The sequence below is a fragment of the Colius striatus genome, chromosome 2, assembly GCF_028858725.1.
Source record: "Colius striatus isolate bColStr4 chromosome 2, bColStr4.1.hap1, whole genome shotgun sequence".
NCBI classification, from domain to species: Eukaryota; Metazoa; Chordata; class Aves; order Coliiformes; family Coliidae; genus Colius; species Colius striatus.
Genome location: NC_084760.1, coordinates 81,734,164 through 81,761,010, shown reverse-complemented (window position 1 = coordinate 81,761,010; position 26,847 = coordinate 81,734,164). Strand labels below are relative to the sequence as shown.

General features: G+C 43.3%; 1 protein-coding gene across 3 annotated transcripts in view; it reads right to left on the bottom strand.

Annotated features, from left to right (window-relative positions):
* Positions 1-15,352: 15,352 nt before the first annotated feature.
* BABAM2 (BRISC and BRCA1 A complex member 2) overlaps positions 15,353-26,847 on the bottom strand; it is a 167,887-nt gene continuing 156,392 nt past the window's right edge. For all 3 annotated transcript variants that reach the window (XM_061991288.1, XM_061991286.1, XM_061991287.1), the window contains one exon: positions 15,353-19,310. In XM_061991288.1, coding sequence (XP_061847272.1) covers positions 19,247-19,310 — 64 coding nt within the window. In that variant the 3' untranslated portion in view covers positions 15,353-19,246. The remainder of the gene's footprint in view (positions 19,311-26,847) is intronic.

Sequence of the window (26,847 nt, the reverse complement as noted above, 5' to 3'; positions counted from 1 at the left end):
CTGGTCAGGGGAGCACCCTCGCCCTCAGCACTGCCTCAACCCTACCACTTGGGTGAAGGCTAATGAAGACGGGCAGGTGGGTGTCCACCTCCTCGAGTTTGCAGGTCCCACAAGGTGGGTGAGCCAAACCCTCCTTGCCTCACAACGTCACGGTGCTAGATTATAAAGTTCAGCTTGTCAGTAAGCCGGTCCCACCCACGGCTTCTTTCCACATAATTATGGTTCGCGGATATACCCAGGAAAAAAGGAGAGCCCCTGCCGGAGATGCTGACGTCTTTTTCCTTTCAGGTTCAATGGCTGTTTTATTGCGGTTGGGTTTTCTTCCTCCCCACTGCCCGGTCTTTCTCTGACTGGAATCATTCCTCTCCAAAAAACGTGGTGACTTTTGCTGAAAAGCAGTTCTGCCACTTCAGTAGCGAGGCAGCGCTCACAAACAGCGCAGTGGAAGTTACGGGATGTGTGGTTTACCTCAAGACGTCACATCTCCTCCCCCCAGAGACATCAGAAGGTTTATTGCTCAAATTCAGCTTCGATTGTATAAAGGAAAAAGGCCCTGTGACTTTCACTACTACTTTTAACGTTCTAAGAAACCTTCATGCTCCCTTCCCCAGGCTGCTTCAAAGGGCAATAAGCCGGGTCAAAAGATGCCATCTTTTGGTAAATATATGCATATGAAATGTGGTCTAAAATCCCATGAGTCAAATTGCAGTATTTCCTACTAGGGGAAAGGGGTGATTGATTTTGGCTGGGGATTTTTCCCAGGCGAAGGCTGGCCAGATAGCAGGGCTTTTAGTACCAGATTCATGCTTTCTGTCCTTAAATACTTTCAGAGAGCAGAGGAAGTCAAATATCTGTCGTGCCTCTTTCAATGCCAGAGCTGTCAGGGTTGGCTGGAAGATGATCCCTGAGGAACCATCGCTGGGCATAGCCATGGTCCCTGCAGGGAAGGAGGGCCCCAGGGCTGGGCTCACCCAGCAGAGCCCTGTGCTTTGCCGGGGCACACACCAGCGAGCACCTCCTCTGCCACAGGAAGGCTGTGAAATGCGAGGTGAGCAGGCTGGATCGTGCTGGACACAGGCAGCATGGGGCTGCGTTAGTGCACACTGAGAGACAGCTGAGAAAGGAAACCAGCAAACCAGATCTCCCCATCCTGGCTAAAAAAACCCCAAACCATGTAGAGGGTAAATAAATACCATCACCGGTGGAAATATGCCCTTCTCATCTCTTCACATAGGCAGTGGGGAATGGCACGGGGCTGCCCAGCCAGGCTGCTGCTGTTTCAGAGAAGGGTGCTGGTGCTGATTGAGAGATACACTACACCCTGGGGGATGGAGTCCAGCTGTCACTGTCCACCCCAGGCTTGGTCCTCTCCCTGGTTTTGCTGGCAAAGATATCCCTTCTTTTCTCACAACCCACCCCCAGGTTTTAACAACTTTCCCCCTCTGCAGACTTGTGTCCAGCTGGACTTGTATGAGCACGATGTTGTGAAGCCTCGAGGTTTAGGGTTTGCCCGAACAGCAGCAGCTGATGTGCTTTTTGTGAGCTGTTTCAGCCTTTTGTGAGCCACAGAGAGTCGGGTCTGTAGGCTCCACTTCTGAGAGCTGCCCTCCTGAAGCCATGATGATGCGGGGAAGGTCAAAGGGTGCAAAGGCAAACTGTGCCGTGGCCTTTCGCTCACCTCAGCTTTGAGAGTACAGCTGCAACGTCTGACCAAAACCATGACCGGGCTCCCCTTGGCTAAAATCAGTATTTCTGATTTCCTGTGTGATGAGATCCCCAAGGGAGGCACAGGCTGCTCTTATTTTTCTAGGAAGACACTGTGCTATGCCCAGTGAATGCAGGGGTTTACTCATGGCTGCCTTCCTCCCATGTGCAGTACCGTGCTGTGACCTGCCCAGGAAACGCAGCCGGTTTCCTGCCAGCGAGCCGGGCAGTGCCTCAGTCGCTGAGGAGCTCCTTCAGCTGCCTCTTGCTCCAGCGCCAGAGCCTCTCCGCTTCTCCAGGGAGGCTCTTGCTCGCCAAGGGGATAAGCAGTGCTCACAACGCACGTGCATGGAGGCAAAGAGGCTCACTGCAGCTGTGGGAGCTCAATGCCTGCTTCCCTGCTGGCCAGGAGGCAGGATGTGCAGCAAGGGGGAGAGTGTGTGTGTGTGTGTGTACGCGTTCATTGCAAGTGCATCATCTCCCAAAGCCGAGGTGTGAGCAGGGGAGGAGTTCCCTTCAATAAAACACCAGGGCTGCCAGGCTCCTGGCATAAGCTAATTAACCCCTCAATTGCTGAGGAAGCTCAGAGGACCTTAATTTTACTGTCACTGTAAAAATATTTTGTCTGTCAACAGTCTCTTTCATCCGAGGATCTCAAAGCACTTTGTAAGTATTAATTAAGCTCACCAAGGTAAGTATGAATAATTATCATCACTGAACAGCATGAAGAACAGAGGCCAAACTTGCCCAAGAGCATCTGTCAGGCCCCAGGGACCAGAGTGGAAGAGGAGCAATTCCCAGCTGTGGTCACTAGGCTGCAAACCCTCCTGCAGAGAACAGCCTCAGCCTGCAAACAGGCCAAGTTTGCTGTGCCCTGTTCAAGGGTATCCTCCCTGAGAAGATCACATCTTTGAAGGACAGGGACGAGAGGAGGCAAGTTATTTTCATTTCAGAAAACAATGCACTTGATATCACTGTAAGAAATTCAGGCAAAACTGATGTGAAAATATAACCTCTCCGTATCTTTCTCAATTACAGAAAAGGAATGCTGTTTCGTTTATCCTGTGTTTTGTGTTGGCCCCTTCTACTGGTTTACATGAGATTATTAGTTTCTGAAAGAAATGGATAGTAACTGAGGTGCTGAGGAATCAAGGAGAGAGTTTAAGAACTATTTGAAATCCAAAATGGTAATGTATACAAAGTTGCCTATTATTTCCCCTTACTGTTACGAATCTTGGGGTTTGGAGGACTTTCCTTTTCCCATACATCCAACCATCCCGTACCAAGGAGACTTCGATGAAGGTTGCTTAGGTTGCAAGTTCAGGTGTATTTTGAAGAGATAAAGACTCACTGTCATCATCTAGTCTCAACCCTTGCACAGCCCAACCCAGAGGAATCTAGCTATTTACCCTGTAGATGGTAGCCCAGCTACCTGCATCACATTATTCAGCTGGTTTTTGTCAATGCATCTTCCAAACCTTGCTCCATGTTGCATGGAGAAACTCCAATATTGGGCTTCTTGTTTGCAAATTCCTTACCTACAGGAATGTTGTGGGAATGAATACACAAATACCGTGAGATCTGAAGATATCAGAGCAATGGGGAGGGGAGTAATAAATATACCTCATGCAGATAATAGCGGCTATAAATTCTATTGCCTTGATCTGGCTTGGCACCAGCACTCTGTAGAAGTGCTTGCTGTGCTCGTCCCTCTCTCCATGGCAAGCTTCGTTGTTTATCACTGACACATAACTATAGCGTCATGGTTGTCTTCTGCATGGTTCTGCATAAAAACAGCCTTTCCAAAGCAATAGCAGCCGAACTGAAGAACATCCATAGGAGGGGTGTTATGGGGGTAAACCGCCTCACAGCTTTCCCACGTGAGTGTCTTTTAGACTGCTCTTTGGCCCCTGAGTTTAAACACTACCCAGAGCGAAGAAACTGAGTGAGTGGCTCTTCTTTGTCATGGAGAATCCTTCAGCATCAGGACTGGACTGGAGATGATGGTGACTTCAGCCCCAGTGGATTAAAGCCAGAGTGGTCTCACAGACGGGGAGCCAGTGTGGTGGGTGTACTGCACATGAGGAGGAAATGCCGTTTGTGCAGCAGTGGCACCATGCAGCCCCTACCCCAAGCATGCCGTGAGAAGGATCAGGAGGCTCGAAGCAATCCTTCCTCATCCTCCCCACACAGAGGGGCATCTGCCTGCTGGCTCCACTAACCCAGGTGCCTCTGCCATGTGCCTCACCCTGCTAATGCAGCGTGCAGGTGGTGGCGGGCGCACAGGGACTTAAGCACGTTTCATTGCTGCTGAATCCCTGGGCAGCTTCAGATAATGTCAACAGGCAGGACGGCAGTACAGGCTTTCAAGTTACTGTCCAGTTTGTGAGGAAGCAGGAGCCTCTTCTTGAGGAGCGCTGGAAACTTCCTCACCAAAGCCATGGCAAACTGAGCTGGACGAAGTGTTTCAGATTGGTGCAGCCTGTTTCCAATTACATCTGAGAGCACTTCTGCAGTGAAGAGCCAAAGTCTTGATTTATAGGTTTTTGGGCAAGGGAGTGCAGTGTTTTTTATTATCTTTATCTCTAAATCTGCTCTTGTTACTTGTTGCTTACAACAAACTTGCAGAGTCTAATGCAAAGGTCTTTTGTTAAGGTTTCCTACACTCGGATATTAAAATCCTTAATTAAAGCCCAGGCTAATTTCTTTTACCCATCCGTTTCACTCTGTTCAGCGTGCCCTTGAGAGGGGAACGTGTGTTTAGGGATGGCATCCCCCCAGAAGGTGAGTGAGCTGGAGACAAACCTCAGGCTGAAGCTCCGCAGCCCCGCTGCCATCCCACCCAGCCCTCGGCCGTCGCTGGAGCCCGAGTGTTTGCTCGCACCTCGTGGGCACCGTGGCCATTGGGAGAGGCAGCCAGCCTGCTCCTGCGCCGCTTGCTCTGCACCAGACATTCCTCTGGCTGGATTTTCTGCTGCATTGGCTTCCCACATATTTATCCTGACATCACATGGGCTGGGGCCCTTCCCGCCTCTGCCCAGCGTGAGTTTGCCGTGTAAAAAAAAGAAAAGAAAATCGCTTTGAGAAAATGATGTCTTCTGTGGAAGGAAAACACTCAAATGCAGAGAAGAGGAGTTTTATGAGTTTTGCTTCAATACTTGTTGTGCAACATCCTTAGAGGATTTCATTATTTATGATTTTATCTAACTATTAATCTATGCCTAATAGCTTGGAGGAGCTGTTGATTAATGTTTTCCAGCTCTTTGATGTACCGGCAATAACTTGTCCACGTTGCCCTGTGTCAGTAAAGTGGAAATTGCCATGGTACAGTCAAGGTGTGGTATCATGAGGTGGCCAGAGCCGGAATAACTGCCCGTGTCCACAGTAGGACCAAGGCTCCCCCAAGCCACGCTCTCCCCGCTTGCATTGGCTGATGGTGTTGTGATGAGTCAACTCATTAAAACAGGAAAACATGAACTCTACCAAAAAATGGTAGGTTTTTTTCAGGATTAGTGAGTTGAACTCCTTCTCCATGCAACCAGGTACGTGTGAGAGTCAGCACAGAGGACAAAGGGAGCGATCTGGCAGCGAGGAGTGGCAGGAGGAAGAAGAGGAGGGAGAAGGGCAAGTGGGGGCAGGCTGTAGGATCATCTTGTGACACCACACCCTACGTATGGACACTGTCAGTCTAATTCCTACCGTACTGGTTCCATCCTCGATGTTGTAATCTGTTTCTGCGAATCTTTTCAATTAGGTAGTGATTTATTGGTTAGTAGGGTGGGTTTGGACAACCTCCAGCAGCAGGCACGAAATCCATTACCATGCTGAGCTCTGTCCTCTTGCCTGCAATGCAAAGGCATGATTATTTTTTTTTCTTTTCTCCAGGAAATGAAACCTTTTCAAAGTGACTGTAAGATTACATGACTAGGCTATTGAATGATGTAAACCTGCCCATTTCCAAAAGCTTTCCTGTAGTTACACCACTTACAAACGGATTTGCTTCAAAATTTTTAGCTGTCTCAGCACATTAGTTGCTGATTAACCAGAGGTCTTCCTGAAAAGAGTGCATTTATCAGCATAAATAGACCTCTTTGTTCCCTTATGTAGAGGTTTTTGGTCTGACCAAGTTAAAATGTTTGCCAGTTCAAAATTTATTATTTCTTGTCCTCGCTTCTCTTAAAGTCATCACCTTGCTGGTACTAGTCCAATTCTGTGGATTTGTCAATCATCACCACAAAGAAATCCGGAGCCAAAACAAACCTGGCATGACTTGATCGCTGTATTACAAATGTACTGGCACAAACATTGTCCACAAAATCTCTCATTTCAGCAAAGCGCTTGAAATCCCATTGACTTCAATTAGTAAGTTAAGCAAGTGCTTAAATGCAGTGTTTGAACCAGAGCCTGAAGACCATACCTTGGCCAACTGGATTTGTTGTCTTTTGGAGTTTTTTTAACAGTTATGCATCTTTTAGAGGAATTTCCACATCTCAGTTCAGTCAAGACATCAGAAACTTGGGGGAGATCAAGGAGAACTGAAAACAGATTCTATGTTGTCTTCTGGCATGTTTCATTTACAAACTGTTTATAGAAGGTTAAGCATCAAGGAGAGTGAAATGATGAGATGGTGTTCCAGGATGCTTCCCTCTTCCTAAAACTGTGGAGTCAAATCTTGGAGGAAAAAAATGAAAACCTTACTCAGGCAAAATGACACAAGGAAGGGAATTACTGATGTGTAAGATAAGGGAAAAATGTGAACCACTGCGAATAGGCTTTACTTCATGGTACTTCAGCTGATTGGTGTCTGGCAGTTTTATACTACACGCTACTCCTGTTCTCCCTGTACGCAATTACATAGGCATATCAGTGTAATGCATAGTTGTTACAAAATAAGCACAACAGGCTGGGAAGAACAGTTTATGGTGCTTAGTTGGACAAGGCTCATGTGGTCTTAATCTGATTTTTTTAAAATTTCTTTTTCTTCTTAGGGAACATCTTCTATTTTAAGATTTTCCCCACTGAGCCAATGGAATCTGTGTTAATTTGACCTCTAGTAAATCAATTTTTTTCCATTATTCTCCCTGCTGATCAAAGAGCTCTGGGGCAGTTTCCCGAGAGGCAGGCATACCTTGCCGCTGGAGCAGGAAGGCAGAGGAGCAGCATGCAAATGCTCCCCCACCTCCCTCCTGTTGGGAAAGTGGCTTCCAGCCTGGCTGCCTCCTAAGCCAGCTGCTGGCACTGCTCAGCCCCGGACCCGGGTGCCTCCCTCGCCTAAACCCGTCTCTCCTGGGCACGCTCGTGCTGCCCCACTGGGACGTTCCCGCTACTGTGGGAGGTAGAGCCACTGGGCGCCATTCCTTTTGCCCCTGGGTACGGGTACTTTGCTCGGGTGCTGAGGGGGAATCCCCAGGAGCAATGTCTCGCGCAGTGGCTCCTCTCAGCCGGGCAGCTGCTGAATGAGAGGGTAGTGGCGGCAGCTTCTTCATCTCTTTGTTTTCAACAAGACTGGCAGTGACTGCTGCCTTACTGCTGCAGGGCTCATTCCCACAGGTGACTAGGAGACGGGCCCTGAGCGCACTCGGCATCAGCCAGAGGCTCCGTGGACCAGGGCTGGTGGAGGAGCAGCCTGTCTCTGGCAGAAGCCAAGGTGGGCGATGCTGGCATGGCTGACAGCAGGCCGGCAGGGTACTGAGGAAACTGCTGATTCTCAAGCAGTGTGAAGAGACTTCCAGCTTTAGGCAATAGTCTGAAGGACTGAAATCTTGCCCTGAGTGACTCAAGGCCTGACTATGTTGTGTGACGGCGGAGGGTGAAGTGCCTTGAGCCTGTGTGTGGGGGAGAGCAGCTTTCGTCCTCGTGCTGCTCCTACACCACCCCAGTGGGTCCATTATGCTGCTTGGGTGTGGGATTGGACGTGGCAATGCAGGCACTGGCCAGGTGGCTGCTGGGGCAGAGGGAGGGCAGCTGGGAGCCTCCGCACCGACCTTCCTGACATGTCCACTTCCAGGTGATGCAGGTGGGATGCGGCAGGAAGGACCGAGGCTGAGCATGGAGACATCTCCCAGCCTCACAACGAGACTGAGCACAGTTTCCCCAGGGCCCTGGCAATAGTGGGAGCAGCAGTGCTGGCCACAGCATGGCTGGGACCAGTCCCTGTCCTGCCATGGAGTGGCAATGACACCCTGGACGAGTCATATCCCTGCTTTTTGCCTCAGTCTGTTGTTTGTAAAATGGACACAAATACTTCACAAGGGTGTTGTGCAACCTAATTAATTAATACCTGTAATGCACTTTGATGTCCTTGAATGAAAAGTCCTATATAACTACAAAGCATTTTTAATATTATAAAGCAAGAACTTCTTGCTGTCTTGGCTTGGCAAAGAGGCTGATTAGATGTTATCAGTTTTGCTGTTTACACATACAGAAACTGCTGCAGTATGGTTTGGATCCTGTTTTGTTTTTAAAGAGTAACATAGTAAAATGATGGAAGAGTTAATTCAGGGCTCTGTTCTCTGTAACTTCAGGGAGTGGCCAGACATGATTTTAAATTTACTGTCAATGAAATAAGCTAAACAGTCCTTCAATAAAAAAGAAACAACACAAAAACCAAACCAAAATGCCAACATATTACCAGTGTGTCCTGATCACACCTGCAGTAACTGTACTGAAAGGCCTAGCGTGAGCTTGAGGAAACAGCCCTACCACAAGAGCTCTTCATTCTGCATTTAAATGGCTGCGTTTGGCTTGCGTATCATAGAAGTCAAATGGGTCCTAAAGAGCAGCCTGTTTTGGACCAAATCTTGCTGACCATTTTTTGTCTAATCTGCTATTCAGAGTATCTCCTTTGCCCGTTTTACTTTGTAAGTGGTAAAGACCCAATCTGAGGAGTTAGGACTGAGGAGCCCTGGTTCTGCCTTCATCATGACACACACGGTGTTGTTGTGCCAGTAGACATGACTGCAGAGCCCATTTGATAACTAATGTTAAAACAGGAGGAAGCTGTGCCCTTAGAGGGCTCAATGATGCATGTGCGCAGTAGATGGATTAAAGTGCAGCTTTGAATGTTAAAGTTCCCAACAGGCCTGTCCAGTGCTGCATCTAAAGATGCACTAATAAGCTAATGACAAAACGCAAATGCGTTGACTCCTGTAATTTGGAAGACTGGAGACAGAGAAGTCTCAATAATCCTGCTTTTCTTTCCCAATTAACACTGTTTACTTTCTGCGTTTCCGTGACCTTGAAAAGCAAACCTGCACAATTCCATGTACTCGCCTCCACCTTTAGCCTGTACAGCATGAACACAGCACCCAGACTGCAGCGTCATACAGGGGTTTAAATTGGATTATAAAACTAGAATAAAACTCCATATAAACATTTACCCCACATTTACAACATGTACTTTGCAGTCAGCCCTTCCAGAAAAGGCTAATTTCACTGTACTCAGCAGTGTCGTTCTAGATCGGGAGCAATGGGCCTCTGCTCTTTCCCTCTGCCTGTCAGCATCCACTTCCTTGAAATCTAAAACTATTTGTAAACTTGCACATTATGATTTTGCTAACACAAATAGGTAAATACACACATGAAACACCCTGCAAAGAGCTTGGGCTCTTTGTACACTATCATTCCAGCAGCCACCTCAAAGCTTGGGGATGCCCAGAGTTGTCCGTGAACAATAAGCAATTGCTCATAAGCACTTCTCTTGTCTTTTTGTTTTTAATGACAATTTCTCCCTGTGCTCATCTGGACAGTGTTTGGAGGACAGCAGGGATCCTGTGCATGGCGCTGCGCTTGGCAGCGCTGTGGCTGAGTTGGGCCCTCTCAACTCATCCTGCCTTGCAGAGTGAGAAGGGAAGGAGCCAAAGTCCAGCTCAGGTGTGAGCAGCTGGAGGCAGGAACACACACAATGAGAGGAAGCTTGGTACATCACCTTTGCAAAAGCAAATAAACACCACATTTGGTAAAATTAAAAAAAAGCCCCCCTCCCAAATCAGCTTGGACAAAATCCTTTTCTTCTTCCAGCTCCAGCAACAGTGGGTTTGCCGAGGCTCAAGTGTTTTCACACTGAAAGCATGGCAGCGTTCGGGAGCTTTCCCTACAGTCTACAAATAAACAAAACCCAGGGAGTGTTTTGCATTCAATAGTTAATCACAGTTGGCTGAGTGTTTATATTTTTCTTCACTGTAAAGGCATTCTTGGTCCGCCTCCCAAACAGCTTGTTTTGTCTGCGAGATTTAATCTTGAGTGGCAGGACTAGGCGCAAAGACAAACCTCAAAACAATTCCGATTTTTATATAGCAAGATGTCAGGATGCAAAAGCTAACTTCCCTGCAAAAGGCCCCTCAGGTTGGCATGCACAGGGCTTCTGGCTATAATTTCCACTCTGCCCTAACACTGTGGCCCGTGAAGCAGCTCATTTCATCTGCTTTTAACTCTTTCTTGTTTGTGAACTGCACTTCAAATAGTCTAAACAACTCCAAACAAGTAGAATTCAATGCACGTTGGACCAGTTTCCAGCCCTAGCTCCTCCCTGAAGAAGCATCTTGTTTGTATACAGAGAGCACTGGCTCCAGATGCCCAGCCTACTTTCAAATATAAACGTGTTTTTTGTTCCAGGCAACATCAAGGTACCTTTCATAAAAAGGAAAGGATGATGTAGTATGTCTACAGTGCTTCAAGTGCTGGAGCCACTCTGCTCAGAATTAGCTTCCACAGTTATTTAAGAGCACTGTTGCCACATTTTTGCAGCTGTCCTTACTAACACAAGTAAGCAACAAGTACTGAATTTATGCCTGCACTTCTGAGATCTGAAAATGGTTAGAAACAGTGAACTTTGGAGATCTCACCACTTTTGCTCACTTTCTTTCACGTGCCACCGCCTCCAAACAACCTTTAAAAGGTAGATAATATCAGGTTGTGCTCAGATGTCTACCATAGGTTTTAAAAAAGTTAATAAAACCACATGCAAGTTGCCTGAGAGGTATGTCTGCAGGACCATTTAGCCCAACCTCTCACTGGAAGCAGGACTATCACCAGTTGCTAGATCAGGATTTCCACAGCTTTGCTTACTCATGACTTGTATGTCTCCAGGGAGATGCCTCGAGCTCCAGAGGCAACTCTTCAGCTGCTGCCCTCTGGATTGAAATGCTCCCTGCTCTGGTCCTAGTATTCTGGAGATTTGTGCTTTTGATGATGTCACTTTGGGAGGAAGAATTTTTGGTAAAAGTCTTATACAGAGACATAATATGACAGGGCCTGAAAGGAGTCATGAAAGTTCTTCCTAAGTTCATTTCATCAGCTTCTTGCCCCTCCCCTAATTCTGTGTGTGTAAAACTAGACATAGGTAAATACTTCTGATGTTTCTTTCCCGTCTGTGCTTTAAAATCAGTACAAGTTACTCTTAGCAAAGATAAGGTCTTTAATAAATAATGTGTTAAGTGATTCTAGTAACCTCCAGCGCCTTCTGAGGATTTTATCTGAGCTGCCTTTGAGTACAGGATCTGTTTCTTCAGCCTCCTCCATGGTACTTCTGTGGCACAGGAGAGAAATAGCACTTCACACAGTATAGGTAATGTGAGGACTCTTCTGCCAGAGTATATGACAGTGATGAATACATAGTTGAATTTTAAAAAGGGCCAAATAATCACATGATCCATTTCTAAAACACCGTAACAAAAATAATGCTAAACTCAACCAAACGGAACTACAAACACAGAAGAAATATTCCTGTTATATGAAACCAGATGATTACATTATTTTGGAATCTCAATTTCTTATTAAGTACCCCAGCACTGGCTACTGCTAGACACAGGGAATCAGATTTGACTGAGCAATGTCCTGACAGATACCACCTCCTCTTGGCAAACCAGGCACCTCCGAGTGTTGTTTGCAGCTTCGCTTTGAAAAGCCTTTTTCCTCACGAGCAGGCATTTGCCCAGCTTTGCAGTGAGCAATCCACCTCAGTGCTCAACACCCATCCACTGGAAGAGAGGAAGGCAGGATCAAGTTGCGGGGGTTTTTCATGCAACCTGCCCATAATTAGCCTCAAGCAGCCGCTGAGTCACTCACAAGAGTCCCTGGTGCTATTAGGACCAGACACGCCATGGCCCAGCGTATAATTATAGCAGCCACCACCGTGTGGAAAATGCTCCATTTAGCTATCTGACCCCATTAGACAGAAGCTGCTACTTCTTGGCTACAAGTGCTGTGGGTGCTCTGAGGAGGACGGGCCCAAGTGTCATTGCACAAACTCATCCACCCAAACTCAGCTCTTTTTTGCTGAAATCTCTTTCCTAGTTCACCTGTGGGCTGCCCGAGAGCATCCCTGTGGTCCAGAGGCAAACAGAGCAGCTGAGACACAGCACCCACTGGGTCTAAGGGACACACAGATGAGCGCAGCAAGTCTAGGAAATGCAGCATGCTACATACAGTATCTTTGTCACCAGACAGCCATGATAAAACAACCACTGAAACAAGCCACGGGACTAAAGAAGTGCAAGAAACAAGCTGTTTCTGTAATATGATTTTTCTTTGGGCATTTCGGTTCCCCTTCTCACAGCGAGGATAGAAAAGTTCAGATGGGAAGCCAGTTGCTGGTGGCCCCTCAACTTTTTATGTGCCTCTAGGGCTGGTGATGCAAGGAGAACGTTTTCTGCAGCGTCCGCTCTGCTGTAGAATGGAGGCAGCTGAATAGACAGCAATCTCAGGTGGGCGAAACACATGTAAAATCACCCTCAGCTGGCAGGGCTGTACTTGAGGTGCAGCTGGATTTTGCAGCTGACTTCTCCTATCAAGACATTGAGAGGAAATGCCTGGCTTCAGTAGCAGCAACAACAGGGTGGCATTTCCCTCTGGCACTGCTCCTCTGTTAGGTACAAAAATGAACCTAGCCCCAGCTGATGAGCAACCAAGGCCTGTTACCTCCTGCAACTGGGATCTCACGGAGAGGGAGAAAGAACAACCTGGGTAGCAGAGAAGGCTACATCTAGTGACTGCGCCAGAGGAGGCCGTTTCAGTAGCCCTCTTGGGAAAAGCAAAAAAAGCCAGAGCTTTCATCACTCCTCGTTGTTATCCTGTCAGACACAGCTCATGCGAGGCTTGCTAGGATGGGTGTGCGATGCTGGGGCCGCTGCTGACTCTGCAGTTCAGAGAAGCAGCACATGGCTCCAACCTCGAGCCGTGACTCTCACACCAGTGCTAGATCCCCTTCAAAAGACATGAATAACCTTGACGGCTGTGATTTTTAAACACGTACTGAAAAACTTTTGCTGAAAGGGACAGTGGAATAAAGGAAACAAGATGTCAAATTACAGTCAGCTTGAATCACTTCAAATAACCACCAAGGAAATAAAACGCACCCTGTTTGCTGGCAGGCTTGATGGCTTACAAAGTACTCACCCCACCCAAATAAAGGGCTTGAAACGGAGCAGCAGTGGAACAGAAACCCTGATAGCACAGGATTTGCTTTTTCCCTGGTACCATGTTGCTATCCTCAGGGATCCAAAAAGCATCATTAGGGTTTAAATAGAGTTTGATGAAAACACGGAGCACCCCGAGGATCAATTTTCACAATGGGCAGCTGCAGCGTGAGGCGTTAATTCTTCACCCTCTCTGGTGACAGGAGAAATGTAGGGAGCTGTAGGCACAAATAACGTTACACTTCTGGCGTGTATTTTGTTTTTCGTGCCTGCAATTAAATGCTTGCTTTACTTCCTGTTGTTTAAAACTGTATTTATTCTTTAGTGCTGCAAGAAAAACCTCCTGTATTTTTTTTAATTTGCACTGGAGACACATTTGAAGGCCCATATTGTAGACTCAGCAAGTGGCAGGGCAACCGCCAAACCTTGCTTCCTTTGTTGATTTCTTGATGATTTAAGACCTATTTTCAGCAGCTGATCCCAGTTTCCCCCCTGCCTTTTTGCTTGGTAACTGCCATTTAAACAAAATGGTGTTTGTGCAGTGCTTTGGAACCAAGAACCGAGCTTTTAAACATAAGAGAGGGAATAGAATAGGAAAAGCAGAACTAAAATCATCTATACGCTATGGCTTTTCAAGCTACATGCTTACAAATATATGACAGAACCCCTGAGTTCTTGCAGAATAATATTTAGACTGATGCCCTTTTATTTCTTACCTAGCTAAAATTACTTGCATGTTTCTGATTTTTGTGTTGTTTACCTTCCTCCAACACAAAGTTTGAAATGATGCTCTGAATTTACAGGAATAAGTAAACAAAAATATTAAAAACACCTGTACTGCTGATGTACATTGTTCAGACTTTTACTGGCTTTGTCCACAGGGACAAACTCCATTGTTTCCAAGTACAAACAGGAAAAGATATAGCCCGATCAATGGCTTATTTAGGTGTAAGCTTCCTTCAAAGAAAAAAAAGAATACGCTCCCCCCCCCACACCTCCCTGCTGATGCTAAGATGCAAATTAAACCAAGATTTGGTGCAAAAAGTGTATCCAATGCCATCAGCATGATCATCCTCTCTGTTCTGGGTAACAACCTAGTATTTCCTCAGCATTATCTGGTCGCAGAGAACACAACACTTGGCTTAATAAATAAAAACCAGATTCTAGTGGTTATTTTGATGATTAATTCTATATTTAACGCAGGCCCGTAAGATGCAGGCACACACCTTGTCGCCTCATTAAAGCATAAACCTCAAACTTGCTAAAAATAGCAGTAACTAGTAGAGATGAGACAAAATTGTCCCAGAACATTACAGATATCTGAAAATAAAATCTGAAAAGATGACCTAAGGGATTTTCAGGAACACTTCAGAAGTAAGCATAACCTTTAGGTTTAATGAGCGTTACAATACATCAATTACAAAGACATAAGTAATTTAAGGGAAGAGTGTTCACTGGCAGTCAGTTTGGTCACAGACTTCACTTGTTTCACAGGGCAGGGACAGTACCCTATAATTAAAAGCTATGGTCAGAATCCGTGTTCAAAGCTTGTTACCTCCTTGCAGCACACCTTTCTCACAAAGCTGGAAAGGTGAGAAACTCCTCTTCTTCACTGACAAAGAACTTACCCCTTCATCTCCATGTATCACTGCTGCGTGTTAGAAATGATATTAGAAACGCATTTCAGACCTGCAGGGGTGACCCTCGCATGCTGCTACGGGTTTCTAACGCCTACTGCTTCTCTGGTTTTTAAGGCTACTGACATAGAAGGACATCTAAGCTGCAGTTCGGGCTCACTGCTTAAACAGGTTTTTGACCTTGGCTAATCCCCTAGCCTTGTATTAGGGGACACTGCTTGATGGAGACTGGAACTTACTCCTCTCTTTCTAAGGCAAGTAGTATCTTTGTAAAACCACCTGCTAAGACTTAAGGTACTAACTTCATTGCTAAGTCTCATCTCCTGACTGATTCACCAAAGATGCTCATTGCCACAAGTGCAAGACAGGATGGGAGAAAGGAAACACACAGGACAACATCCACAGTGAGGGTGTAACACACAGGAGAACTGTGCTGATTCTAGCAATGATTTCTGCTCAAAACTTGACTCATGTCTACTCTATGTATGAATGGGAGGATGTTCAAGGATGCTGACAACACCAAAAATGCTTCTCATTCTGCAAATGAAACAAAGCAATGACCAGCACATCAGAAAGATCAATGAAGGCCAAACTAAGTACGATATAGTTATTTTTTATTTACACTTCCAGCTGTTTGCCCAGTCTTTCAAGTGTGCTCACAGAAAGTCCAACTTTGGATCGGAAAGATTGGGTATTACTTCTAGCACAGTGGATTAGGTAAGGACCTTTGGAAAATCGTGCATTAATGGGGATTAGTAACTGGACACTTCATAGAATCATAGAATGGTAGGGGTTGGAAAGGACCTTTAGAAATCATCTAGTCCAACTCCCCTGCAGAAGCAGGTTCACCTAGATCAGGTCACACAGGAACGTGTCCAGGCGGGTCTTGAAGACCTCCAAGGAAGGAGACTCCACAACCCCTCTGGGCAGCCTGTGCCAGGGCTCCCTCACCTGAACAGTGAAATAGTTTTTCATATGTTTAAGTGGAACTTTTTGTGTTCCAGCTTCATCCCATTACCCCTTGTCCTGTTGCTAGCTACTACAGAAAAAAGGGATGCCCCAACCTTCTGACACCCACCCTTTAGATATTTGTAAATGTTAATAAGATTCCCCCTCAGTCTCCTCTTCTCCAGACTAAACAGCCCCAGTTCCTGCAGCCTTTCCTCGTATGAAAGATGGTCCAGTCCCCTGATCATCTTGGTGGCCCTGTGCTGGACTCTCTCCAGAAGTTCCCTGTCCCTCTTGAGCTGAGGAGCCCAGAACCGGACACAGTACTCCAGATGAGGCCTCATCAGGGCAGAGGAGAGAGGGAGAGAAGAACCTCCCTTGACCCTGGCCACACTCTTCTTGATGCATCCCAGGATGCCATTGGCCTTCTTGGCCACGAGGGCACCTTGCTCGCTCATGTTTAGCTTATTATCAACTGTATTCTTTCAATAAAAATCACACTGGAGCAGAATTTAGGCTTTTTGATGTGTTTGTAACATTGAGCTCATAATATTTTGCTCATAAACCAAAAAAACCAGCCTGGGTCTGACTGCTCCTTTCAATTGCATATACCATGTAACAGGAAAGAAAGCACTGAAAGTCTCGTTGCCATTAAACTAGATCATAGAATCACAGAACGGTAGGGGTTGGAAGGGACTCAGTTTCCTCTTCTCTAGAATAAACAGCCCCTGTTCCCGCAACCTTTCCTCATAAGGAAGATGCTCCAGTCCCCTGATCATCTTGGTGGCCCTGATTACAACTTTTTTGGCTAACTTAAATGCCTTCAACAAATATTTGACTCTATATAAAATTATGAATAACAACCTAAGAATGCATAGGTTTTCAGGCTTTATCTTAAACACAAGAGTTCAGTTCATAAACTTTCCTACCTTTTTTTTTCCCCTCAAATACTACCAGTTATAGCACGATGCGAAATCAGCCTGAAACCATTGGTTCATTTCCATACATGTTAGTGAAAAGCTACTGAAGCTACTGAATTAATGGAAAGAACTGCTGTTTTAGGATCTTTTAAATCCTCAAAGTCTTTTCTTAAATGGCTTCCAGAACTCTTAGTCCTTTAATAGTAAAGCAGTCCTTTGCTGAAATTGCTAGGACTGAGGTGAAGGATGCATGTTTGGTTGAACATGCGTATTAATTCTGAAGAGTGGACTTCCTTTCAAAATGTTTTGTAATTGTAGCCTTTATATCATGGTAACTGCAGAAAAGATTAAAAAAACCACTGGTGCCACTTGGATAATCAAGTGTATAAAGCAAACCCTGTGTTCATGGGGCAATCACTACAACACTGAACCAAATACAAGGTTATAAAATGTCGAGATTCCAGGAATCTACTGATTCAGCTTGAGGGTTTGGTTTTTTACCTTCTGAAGATGGCTAGAGACTGTTTCTTTTAGACTTTGAACAGTATGAGAACAAATGTTTTTCATTAGCCATCCTCCTTTTCCCACCCCATTCACAAGAGTTAGCTTATTCTCCAATCTGTGTGTGTGGCTTTGACTTATACCTGAAGAAATGCAGCTGTGAGGTCATCCCAGTATATCAAACAATGCCTGTTTTCAGTCATTGAAGATCGTTCAGTTATGGTTTTGCTAGTCACATCAGACCACTACCCTCCACGTCTGCTCTACGTCTTGGATTGCTTGCAAAAGCCTAACACAATGCTTCCACACAAGGGATTCAGGCCCAGACCTTTGGAGCCATTTACAAGCCCTCAGATAATGCAGCGAGAGTCACAGGGGGGTGGGTCATAGGAAAGAACATGCTTCCTCCTCCATAGATTTGCAAGATGGCTTCTGATTTTGTTTGCAGCTTAATTTCCAGCCAAGGATGTCTGTATCAAGCTAAAATTTTTGCCTACAAACTAGCTAAAAACATCTCTAATTTTTAGAGGCGAATTATTTTTGTAATCCTTAATTATTAAGCTTCACTGCTCAAAACACAACTGCATTTCCCAGGTGGACAGTCCTCTGGAAAGCACCATTTTTAATGTAAAACAACAAGTTTTAGAAAGAGTAGAAAAATACTGCTGCTCAAGAAATTTGATGAGATTTCACTGCATAAATAAATAGTGGTGCTGTCGTGAATAATTTCAAATTTAATGTTTTCCACTGACACTGTATCATCTGCACACTATTCATTTAGATAGTTCCTTATATTTAGCAGAAGTAGGGCACATTTTCCATAGGCCATTTATAAGCAACATACATTGTTCATTTTATTCCTTACTGGAAAGTACCCTGGTCTATTTACAAATCAGTTTGGGAAGTGACATCGTGACAGTTGGCCCCAGCCGATGTGCCTGACACAAGCCTGAAGGAAAGGATGAATAGGTGGGATTTCAGAATCAGAGGAGGTAATGTTTCCAGTTAAAATTATTTCTGAGAAGATATAGAATCACAGAATGGTAGGGGTTGGAAGGGACGTTTAGAGATCATCTCATCCAACCTCCCTGCAGAAGCAGGTTCACTTAGATCAGGTGGCATAGGACGGTGTCCAGGCGAGTCTTGAAGACCTCCAAGGAAGGAGACTCCACAACCCCCCTGGGCAGTCTGTGCCACTGTTCCCTCACCCTCACAGTGAAACATGTTGAACTTAAGCATTAATCTAAATACTTAACAGACCTATGTTATTTCAACAGTTGTTTTCCAAGACATCATTCATTCATTTTTTGAAAGTTGGCTTCTTAGCAGTATTTATCTTACTTGGAAAAATTACAGGTCTATGAAAGAGCTTTATTTTGTTATATGGATTTATGTTATTAGTCCCTTGCATATTGGTACTGAAGAAGTTGTACAAATTTTTTGTAGTGGCAAGGGAAGTTCATTAGAAAAACACCAAACTCGTACATCACTGCCACATTAATATCAGACCAACATGAAAAACCTTAAAGGTCTTTTCCAATCTAACTGATTCCATTATTTCATGAAAGGCACTGAGAATTGAACTGTGCAACTCACATCCATACCTGTGAGAGAAACAGTCACAGCGAGACACAAACCTCCAAGGCAGAATATGGCACTGTACAGTCCATTAGGCATTCCTGGTACATATGGCAGTTGTATATTTTCTTAGGATAGTCTGGAAATGTTAACTAAATATACAAATTACATTATATTTCTGTGGAAAAAAAACCAATCCAATTTACACCATCTAAAGATAAGGAAACAAGGCATAATATACAGGACACTGTTGGCACAAGAAAATGTTATCACATCAAGACACACCTTTTAAATTTAATCCAGTAGATATAGAAAGGAACGGTGGTGGCAGAGGCCAAGGGACAGTATGACTATCAGATATTCAGTTTTAAGCATGCTAGTGAGGTCTTTGTTTCAGAAATCTGACAACAACTGAAGCTACCAAAACCATTTCAGAGGCAGGAAAGCACCTAAGCAAGACAGTCCAACCCGTTTCCAGGCATTATTCTTGTCGGCTGACATGCGCAGAATGAAGGATCCGTCCAGTATCACCTCCGTGCCCAAGCTAAAGCTTCCCATTGGCAAATGCTGCCTCCTGGAACTGAGGGACAAACGTTTTGAAATATGCCCTAGTGAAAAAAAAGAAAATGCATAGTTAGGAAGGAGTGAATTCAGAACATGGTGTGTGCGTGAATGTAGCCAGGGTTTTAACAGAGAAGCATAATGCTACCATGCTCGTTCTGTTATTAGATCTCATAAATGGGTAGTGTTTTTCTCACACAGTTTTAGCATGCAGTAGATCCATACACTTCAGCTTTTTAGACCCAGCAGTACTTCTTTCTTCAGTGTCCTCACCACTAACCTCTTAATGTGATCAAACATCAGTAACTTGGCACAGTCAGAAGAGCCTGATAGACCGTCCATATTTTATCCAATGCAAAGCTCCAGAGATAAACTTTGTTATGCACTGGAAAGAAACCTTTGACTGGCTGTAGAAGTGAGAAACACTTAGATGACCCTCAAGTGTGGCTATGCCACTGCCTACAGCATTTTATACCTAGGGCTTGTGGATGCAGTTGATGTTTACCATGTTTCTGGAATTAAATATGGGTTTTTTTCCCCCCTATGTTGAAAGCTTCACATATGGTAACAAAGGCTACAAAGTCAATGGAGCAGGAAAACTGTGAAGTCAGAATACGTGCAGGAGATAAGCTCTTTATCTATCTCCTCACAGAAACCTTGACGCAATACAGAGTCACTGTCGATGGCAGCAGTTTACGTAACACATAGTGAATAAATACTAACACTTCCAATGAACTGTAATTCTTTTTATTAGACTTTGAAAGTCAGAACATTATTCTATAAATTAAGATGTGCTTCGTGTATTCTGAATCTTAGTTTAGCTTCTTTACAAAGAATCGAGTGACTCATAAATCTGTAAAATGAGCTGATCCTAAGTATCCAAATTGAGTTTGAACTGCACCTTTGAGTTTGCTGCACTGAAATACTCAACTCTGTACCAAACCTACCATTTGTCCCAATGGTACCCTTTATTTGCAAGTTATATTAGAAGCTGCCTCATCGCTCTGTCTTTGGTTTTTGACTAACACTTTCTGCACCAAACTTCCACTTTCTCTACTTTTTTTATTAAAAAAGAGAAGTTGTTCTCTGTTCCTAATACCGGTCTTCATCCATTTCTCTGCAAGAACAATCTCCTCCTGTTCTCCCTATCAAAAAACAAACCTCAAAAAATCTGAAGTGAGAATAGCTGTGATTTTAAACATAAGAAAAAACTATTTTACTGTGAGGGTGACAGAGCCCTGGCACAGGCTGCCCAGGGAGGGTATGGGGTCTCCTTCCTCAGAGGTCTTCAAGACCCACCAGAACATGTTCCTGTGTGACCTGATCTAGGTGGATCTGTTTGCAGTGGGGTGGGACTAGATGATCTCTAAAGGTCCCTTCCAACCCCTACCATTCTATGATTACATCACTGATCTCTCTGAAGCAAACATATGCTGATCATATAATCATTATATGCGTTTCATAATTTAGGTAGAAGCTTTGGCAATCACTGAACACCAACCATGCCTCCTCACAAATGAAAATGTCACGAGACCACAAAAGAGAACGCCCCCATCTCTTTGTGAAGTTGTGCCTGGCAAATTAATTAAAAGTTAGCTGCAGTCAGCTTTTGTGCAGAACCTGTAAAAACACGTGAGATGCTGTCCAAAGGTTAAAAGAACAACAGAAGCAGAGCCCAGAAATGGAAAAGGATGACCAGTACACACGTTTTATAGCATACACAGATTGTGCTATATATTTACAAAACACAGTCTCATTTATTGAATCAAAGTTCAGAAAGCACTCCTCATAATCATACCAACAACAGTGATTGGTCATCCTAGCACATGCACAGATTTAAAGCAGCTGAGAATGTATGCCTGTCATCTGATCTTAACAGTTGAATTCCATTTCTGTATTTGTTTTTCTATATCGTACCTTTGAAATTGTAGCTTCTGTGTGTCCTGGTCAGCTCTACATCATTTTACTGGCCCAAGGAATATCACTTGCGCATTGTCAATGCAAGCACGTATCATCCATTTATTTCTCCTTGCATTATCTGTCCTAACATTTACTTACTTTTCTCCAACTTTTCTCTACTTGCTTATTTTTAAGTAGCTTTTTCCTTCCCCTTTGGCAGCTTCTCTGCAGACATGCTTCCACGCACATGCCCTCCTTGTTGACTTGGTAAATGTTACTCAAAGCTTCCCTCTTCCTAGGCTGTAAAAATTCTTAATCATTAAATGAGATATAAGCAGAAGTATTTTCCTACATTTTATTTCTTTTCTAAACACCTCCTTTATAGCATTTCTGTGCTCTGTAGTAAAACCACACTTAGTGCAATGTATTTTAGTGACTTTCCTGTTAGGTAAATTCCAAACCGAATGCTTCTGATAACCACATACACCCTCCCACATCATCTTTATCTACGCTTGCATCCTTTCTTTTTACTGATTCCTGCAGTAGAGCTTGTATCCTTTGCTGTAAAACAAAATCTAACACCCCCCTACATTCTGATCAGATGTACTATTTCAGAGAGGATGTTATTTCACTGGTAGTTCATATAAACCTCTTGGCGATGTTCCATACACTACAGAAATTCCATTAGTACTTCATAATTTGTGAATGTCTACTTTTTTCTTGCCATACTTTAAAAGTACGTGCTTAAATTTCCCCTTATCATTTGTGGTCTCGTCCAGACTGAAGCAAACAGTACCACATGTTTACACAGGACATGTTCGTCCATTTCTGCCCCTCTCCCACACACTCTGGGGGATTTGAGATCAAAAGAGATTTTAGAAAAAACATTTTGAGAATTATGGTGCATCACACACAAACAAAAAATAAATTACCCGCCACCTCAAACCAAACCAGACCTTGCAAAGAGATCCAAAAGCACCATATACTTGACAGGACTGTATCAGCTACAGCATATTTAATAGCCTGAAGAAGAAAGATGGGGAAGTAGAAAGGAGGCTATACTGCTTCGATATTAATGAGCACTGTATACAGGAAGGGAATGGCAAGTGTTAGTGTATAAAAGTAACAAGACTTGCTTTGAGTATGAGTATGAAGGAGCAAAGACAGCACAGCAGCAAAGACAATTACTGCCTGAGTAAGTTTCATCTATCAACCAGCTGTCATTGAGGTCAAAGTGTGTATGTTTCCACACAAATAGTATCATGTTGTGGAGATATTATGTCACCATGGTTTACACAAAATAACTTTAAAAGAAAGATAAAATTTTCTGAAGGACAATACTCTGCTACAAGACTGGATGGTAAGGGCCTCTTTGACATGAAATACTGTTCCTTTTATAAAGATTTTAAATTGACTGAAACACTCATACTCCAGCATCCTGTACAGAGAAACAGTGAATGTAAACATGAACTCCAGAAAAAGATTGATTTTTCATACCCTACTCATGTAAAACTATTTACACAAATTTACACCCTTAATAACTTCGATCTGTGTTACAACAAAGAATTCACATAAATATCTCAAAACTTTTTTGTCTCAGATAATTTGTCACACGATACTCTCAAGTATCTCTGAAGAGGTTTGGAAATACTACTTTCACACTTTTCATCTCTAGAGAACTCTTATTAAAAAAATGAATCGGTAATTTGGGTACCTGTAGAGTTACACTGAAGATGCAGAAAGCTAACTTGACCTGTATGGTTTCTCCTGGCCATATCTTATGGCAGAAATCTGGTTTTGATCAATGCTTTTTCTCCTTTCTGGGAAACATGGGAGTTCCTTCTTTCTCCTGCTTTATGCTACCATGTTCCTTGTGGGTCTGAGTTGCACTGACCTTATACCAAGCTCAGAAGAATCACATACAATGCTCCTTCAAGGGCTGAGAAACCGTTTCGTACAAAGTCCACTGATAGTCTTTATGTGAGTATTGCGTACAATGGCTCTGCATCTCTCTTGCAATGGTTTAGATCTTAGCCTAAACAATATTTAACAAGTTGCTTTCATCTTAGAGTGGGTGCCAATCTCCATACTCATACAGCACATGTCTAACTCTTTGTTGAGTGCCTTACTGTAAGAATCTTTTTGTTTTGTTTTGGTTTTGTTTCCTCAAATGGTCACTTTTCAAGTTCAAGGTAGTAAGTTATGGGGTTTCTATGGAAATTTGTCTTTGGCACTCCAGAAAATAAAACATTTCACTGTGGTTAACCACTATATACACTTGACACAGTACATTGAATTTCAGGTGCTACGCTCAAGGACATCTGTTGAGAGTAAAGCACTTAGCTTTCCTTCACCTTATTATCCAGTAGAAATAAAGTGTTGCTATTGCAAATGGTAAGTATCTAAAAGAAGGCAGTAGAATGGGATCACTTGTTGTTTACATGTTTTCTAGTGATACAAAACACTGTGGAACAAGGTCTCCAGAAGTCCATACATGTCTAAATCTGAGGGTATGTGTTTGCAGTGCTTAAAACATACTTGACTCAGACTTTACATGCTTTTGTAAAATCTTGTTTTAATGGCAATGTTTTTTCCAGTATAACTTCGGGCTGGGTTTGTAAAATGTAGTTAGAAAATCTTCATTAACCACTTGATAATACCTTTTGTCTTCAGATTTCTATGATGAAAATGCAAAGATTTTAAATTATGTTGCTGTGATACTCCACCAAACAACACTTCACATATATTTATGGTAAAAGCATTCTAACACTCTAACACACCTGGTTTCTGCTATTGCTTTTGCTTGAGTGGTGCTATTGCCAGCTCTATAACTGTTCTGGTTATCACTCATTGTGTAGTAAGTTAGAGGAGTTCTCTAGGTGTTTCTATTCCTTTTTAAATCTTCATATGGGAAATTCTGAGCAGAACATAAGAGATTCAAATTCTGTGAGGAAAAAAAGCACACAAAGTGCTGTACCAATGAGATTTCTGGTTTTTGTGTCTGGGACAAGGACATTAATCACGAGGGGATGAGTACCTTTCTAAGTCATTCACAATATAGATTCCCCTTAAAGTTCTCAGTTCAATAGCGCCAAGTTTGTCAGCGCACAGACCTCAAATTAATCCACGCTAGTCCTATTTGCACTCATACGTTTTACGTGTTTCAGCTTAAGATATGAGGGTTTCAAGTGCCTTTTCCATCAAGAGATGATCTGAAGAAAAGTAAAGGTATGCACAAATCCCAATCGTCCACATCAAGTACAGACTTAGGTGTATGGCAACACATCTACTACCAGCACAGTGTATTCTGTCTTTGTGCACTCTTTACTGGCAAACAAAAGACCTTGAGTCAAAGTCTTGGTCTTTTCACAAAGATACGTGGGCTGTCATTACTGTCTCTCATTTTATCAGTCCCATGTATTGTGTAGTTTCTCATCAGAAAACAGACTCGGGTTATTGTACTCGGATTTTTTCCTACTATTGGACTTGAGAGAAAACTTTGTTCTTAAATACTACCCATTATTTTGATATTCTAACTTGTTTTAAAATGCTTTAGTGTCTACTGTGACTATGGTTTAATTCTGAAAATAGTAGGCTCTAATTATTGTTCAGCCTCAGTGTATACAAAATTATAGTAGCTAGTATATTTAATAAATATATCCCTTTTCTCCTACTCGAGGCAAGGCATACAGGAAAACGTGGGGTTCTTCCTCAACCGTTTCAAGCTAATAGATCTGACTTTGGCAGGTATTCCTGCAGTCATGGGGATCTCTGAATAGTTCTACATAACCTTTTCAGCTCTTCTGGAGTAAAGTCTGTAGCTAGATCACCCTTCTGAGCAGCCCTCTCTTGTCTGAACTGTCCTGCAGTTTGATAGTGAGTTTGTTTGAATACTCTGAAAACGCTAGAATTTACCCCAGGACTGAGCTGAGGACTGAACTGTACCCCTTTCATCTGTATTAGATACAGCTGAGAATCCCAGGCATTTGCTTTGACTGCTGTCCAATTGTATCATTTTGCATCCCATATTTCTTTCCTTCTACACACTAAGGAAACTGCTGCAAGACATCTACAAGCTTCCTCAAATCCACAGAATCCTGACAGAAAAAAATCCAGTCCAGAGATGACCAATCTTCATAAATTAGCTCCCCCTCTTCCAATTAAATTAGGTGAAAACAGCAACTAAGAAGGGCGTAGGTCAGAGTAAAGGACAGCCTGAGGCTTCTTGAGGTCTTTGACCTATTCCTCTCAGACTAGTATTATTATGCTGACACTTTGCAATAAAATCTTGTTATATAAATTATTTCAACAGCATAGCCCTATTAGAATTATAAAAGAGCTTCTCCAGGCTTTATCAACGTCACCTGATTATTCACTTTTTGAAGTACAAAGTATTTTTGCGCGGAGCATACATACATATGTAGCATGCCTTTGTATTTTTATGTTCCTGTTGCAACTTGTTTTGACACAATGAAAACTTGTTTTGAAAATGCTAAACACCTACAACAGTCCTTTTTGGGTGCCAGACAAGAGGATCTGTCCTCCCGTGACTATGCAGGCACAGGTTTGCTTCATGGAACCCCTAATAATTTACCTCTTGTGTAGAAGATATTTACCATAATTCTCCAGACTCTCTAGGATTTGCTGTTTGTTTATAACAGAACAAAATCAAATACCTCAACCTTTCTTTTTTTATATATATAATTGTTTTGCTTCTAAATTCCATTTGTCAGGAGCTATCCAATTCAACACAATGATTAACAAATTGTTAACATTAATTCCAATAGTGGGTGTGTGTCTAGGTCATACCCTATACGAGGTCTTTAAACACGTGGTTATACCCTCCTCCTGCATCTCTACGCCTTTCATTCAACAAGGGCTGAATGCCTAAGTGTGGAAACCTACTGAAAGCCCATTCTTTTAACAGGCCTCATGCCAATGTTCGAGGCATAATTTTTTCCTTGAAAACCCAGACGCGAGACATTGAAACCTCTTTGCTATTTTTACTATATATAATGCATTAAAAACATATTTCCATTGGGCGAACCATGTTGCCTGTTTATTCACAGGCACTTCCACAGCATTCCTCACCAGGCTAAAGATAAACAAGCACTCATGGCAGAGCAGAATAACCCAGGCAGTCTCCTACTTTGGGATATCTATGGGGGAAATTAATTCTACACTAGACATTTTAGGAAACTCTTGTTAGGAGAAAACGACTGTTAAATTAGGATTCTCTCCAGATCTTAATATTATAACGGATGCAATGACAAATAGTTCTTAGCACTCTGACTTTTGGTTGCATAGCTGGAATCAGGCTGTAGTAGGCAGGGCCACAACATAGCTGGGCACCGAGAGGCAAAGGCTCAGGAGCTAACGAAAATCAGGATTATTACAGCATGTGCTAGGCATTTGGGAAGCAGCAGCATTCCTAAACCACTGTTTGAATACAGTCACTACAAACTTATTCAAGCAGAGCAGCAGAATGATAAAGGTATCTTCCAGGATTTCTTTATCGCTTCAAACATACATAATGATGCTTGGCACATATTCGTGTTTCTAAACTAAGCTTCTTGACGGTATGCTCTTTGGGATGTGGTTTATAATTTCCTTACTAGGCAGCTTTATCTACAGCAAATATTTTGCTTTTATGTGAAACACAATGTCTACACAGTTCTCCATTTT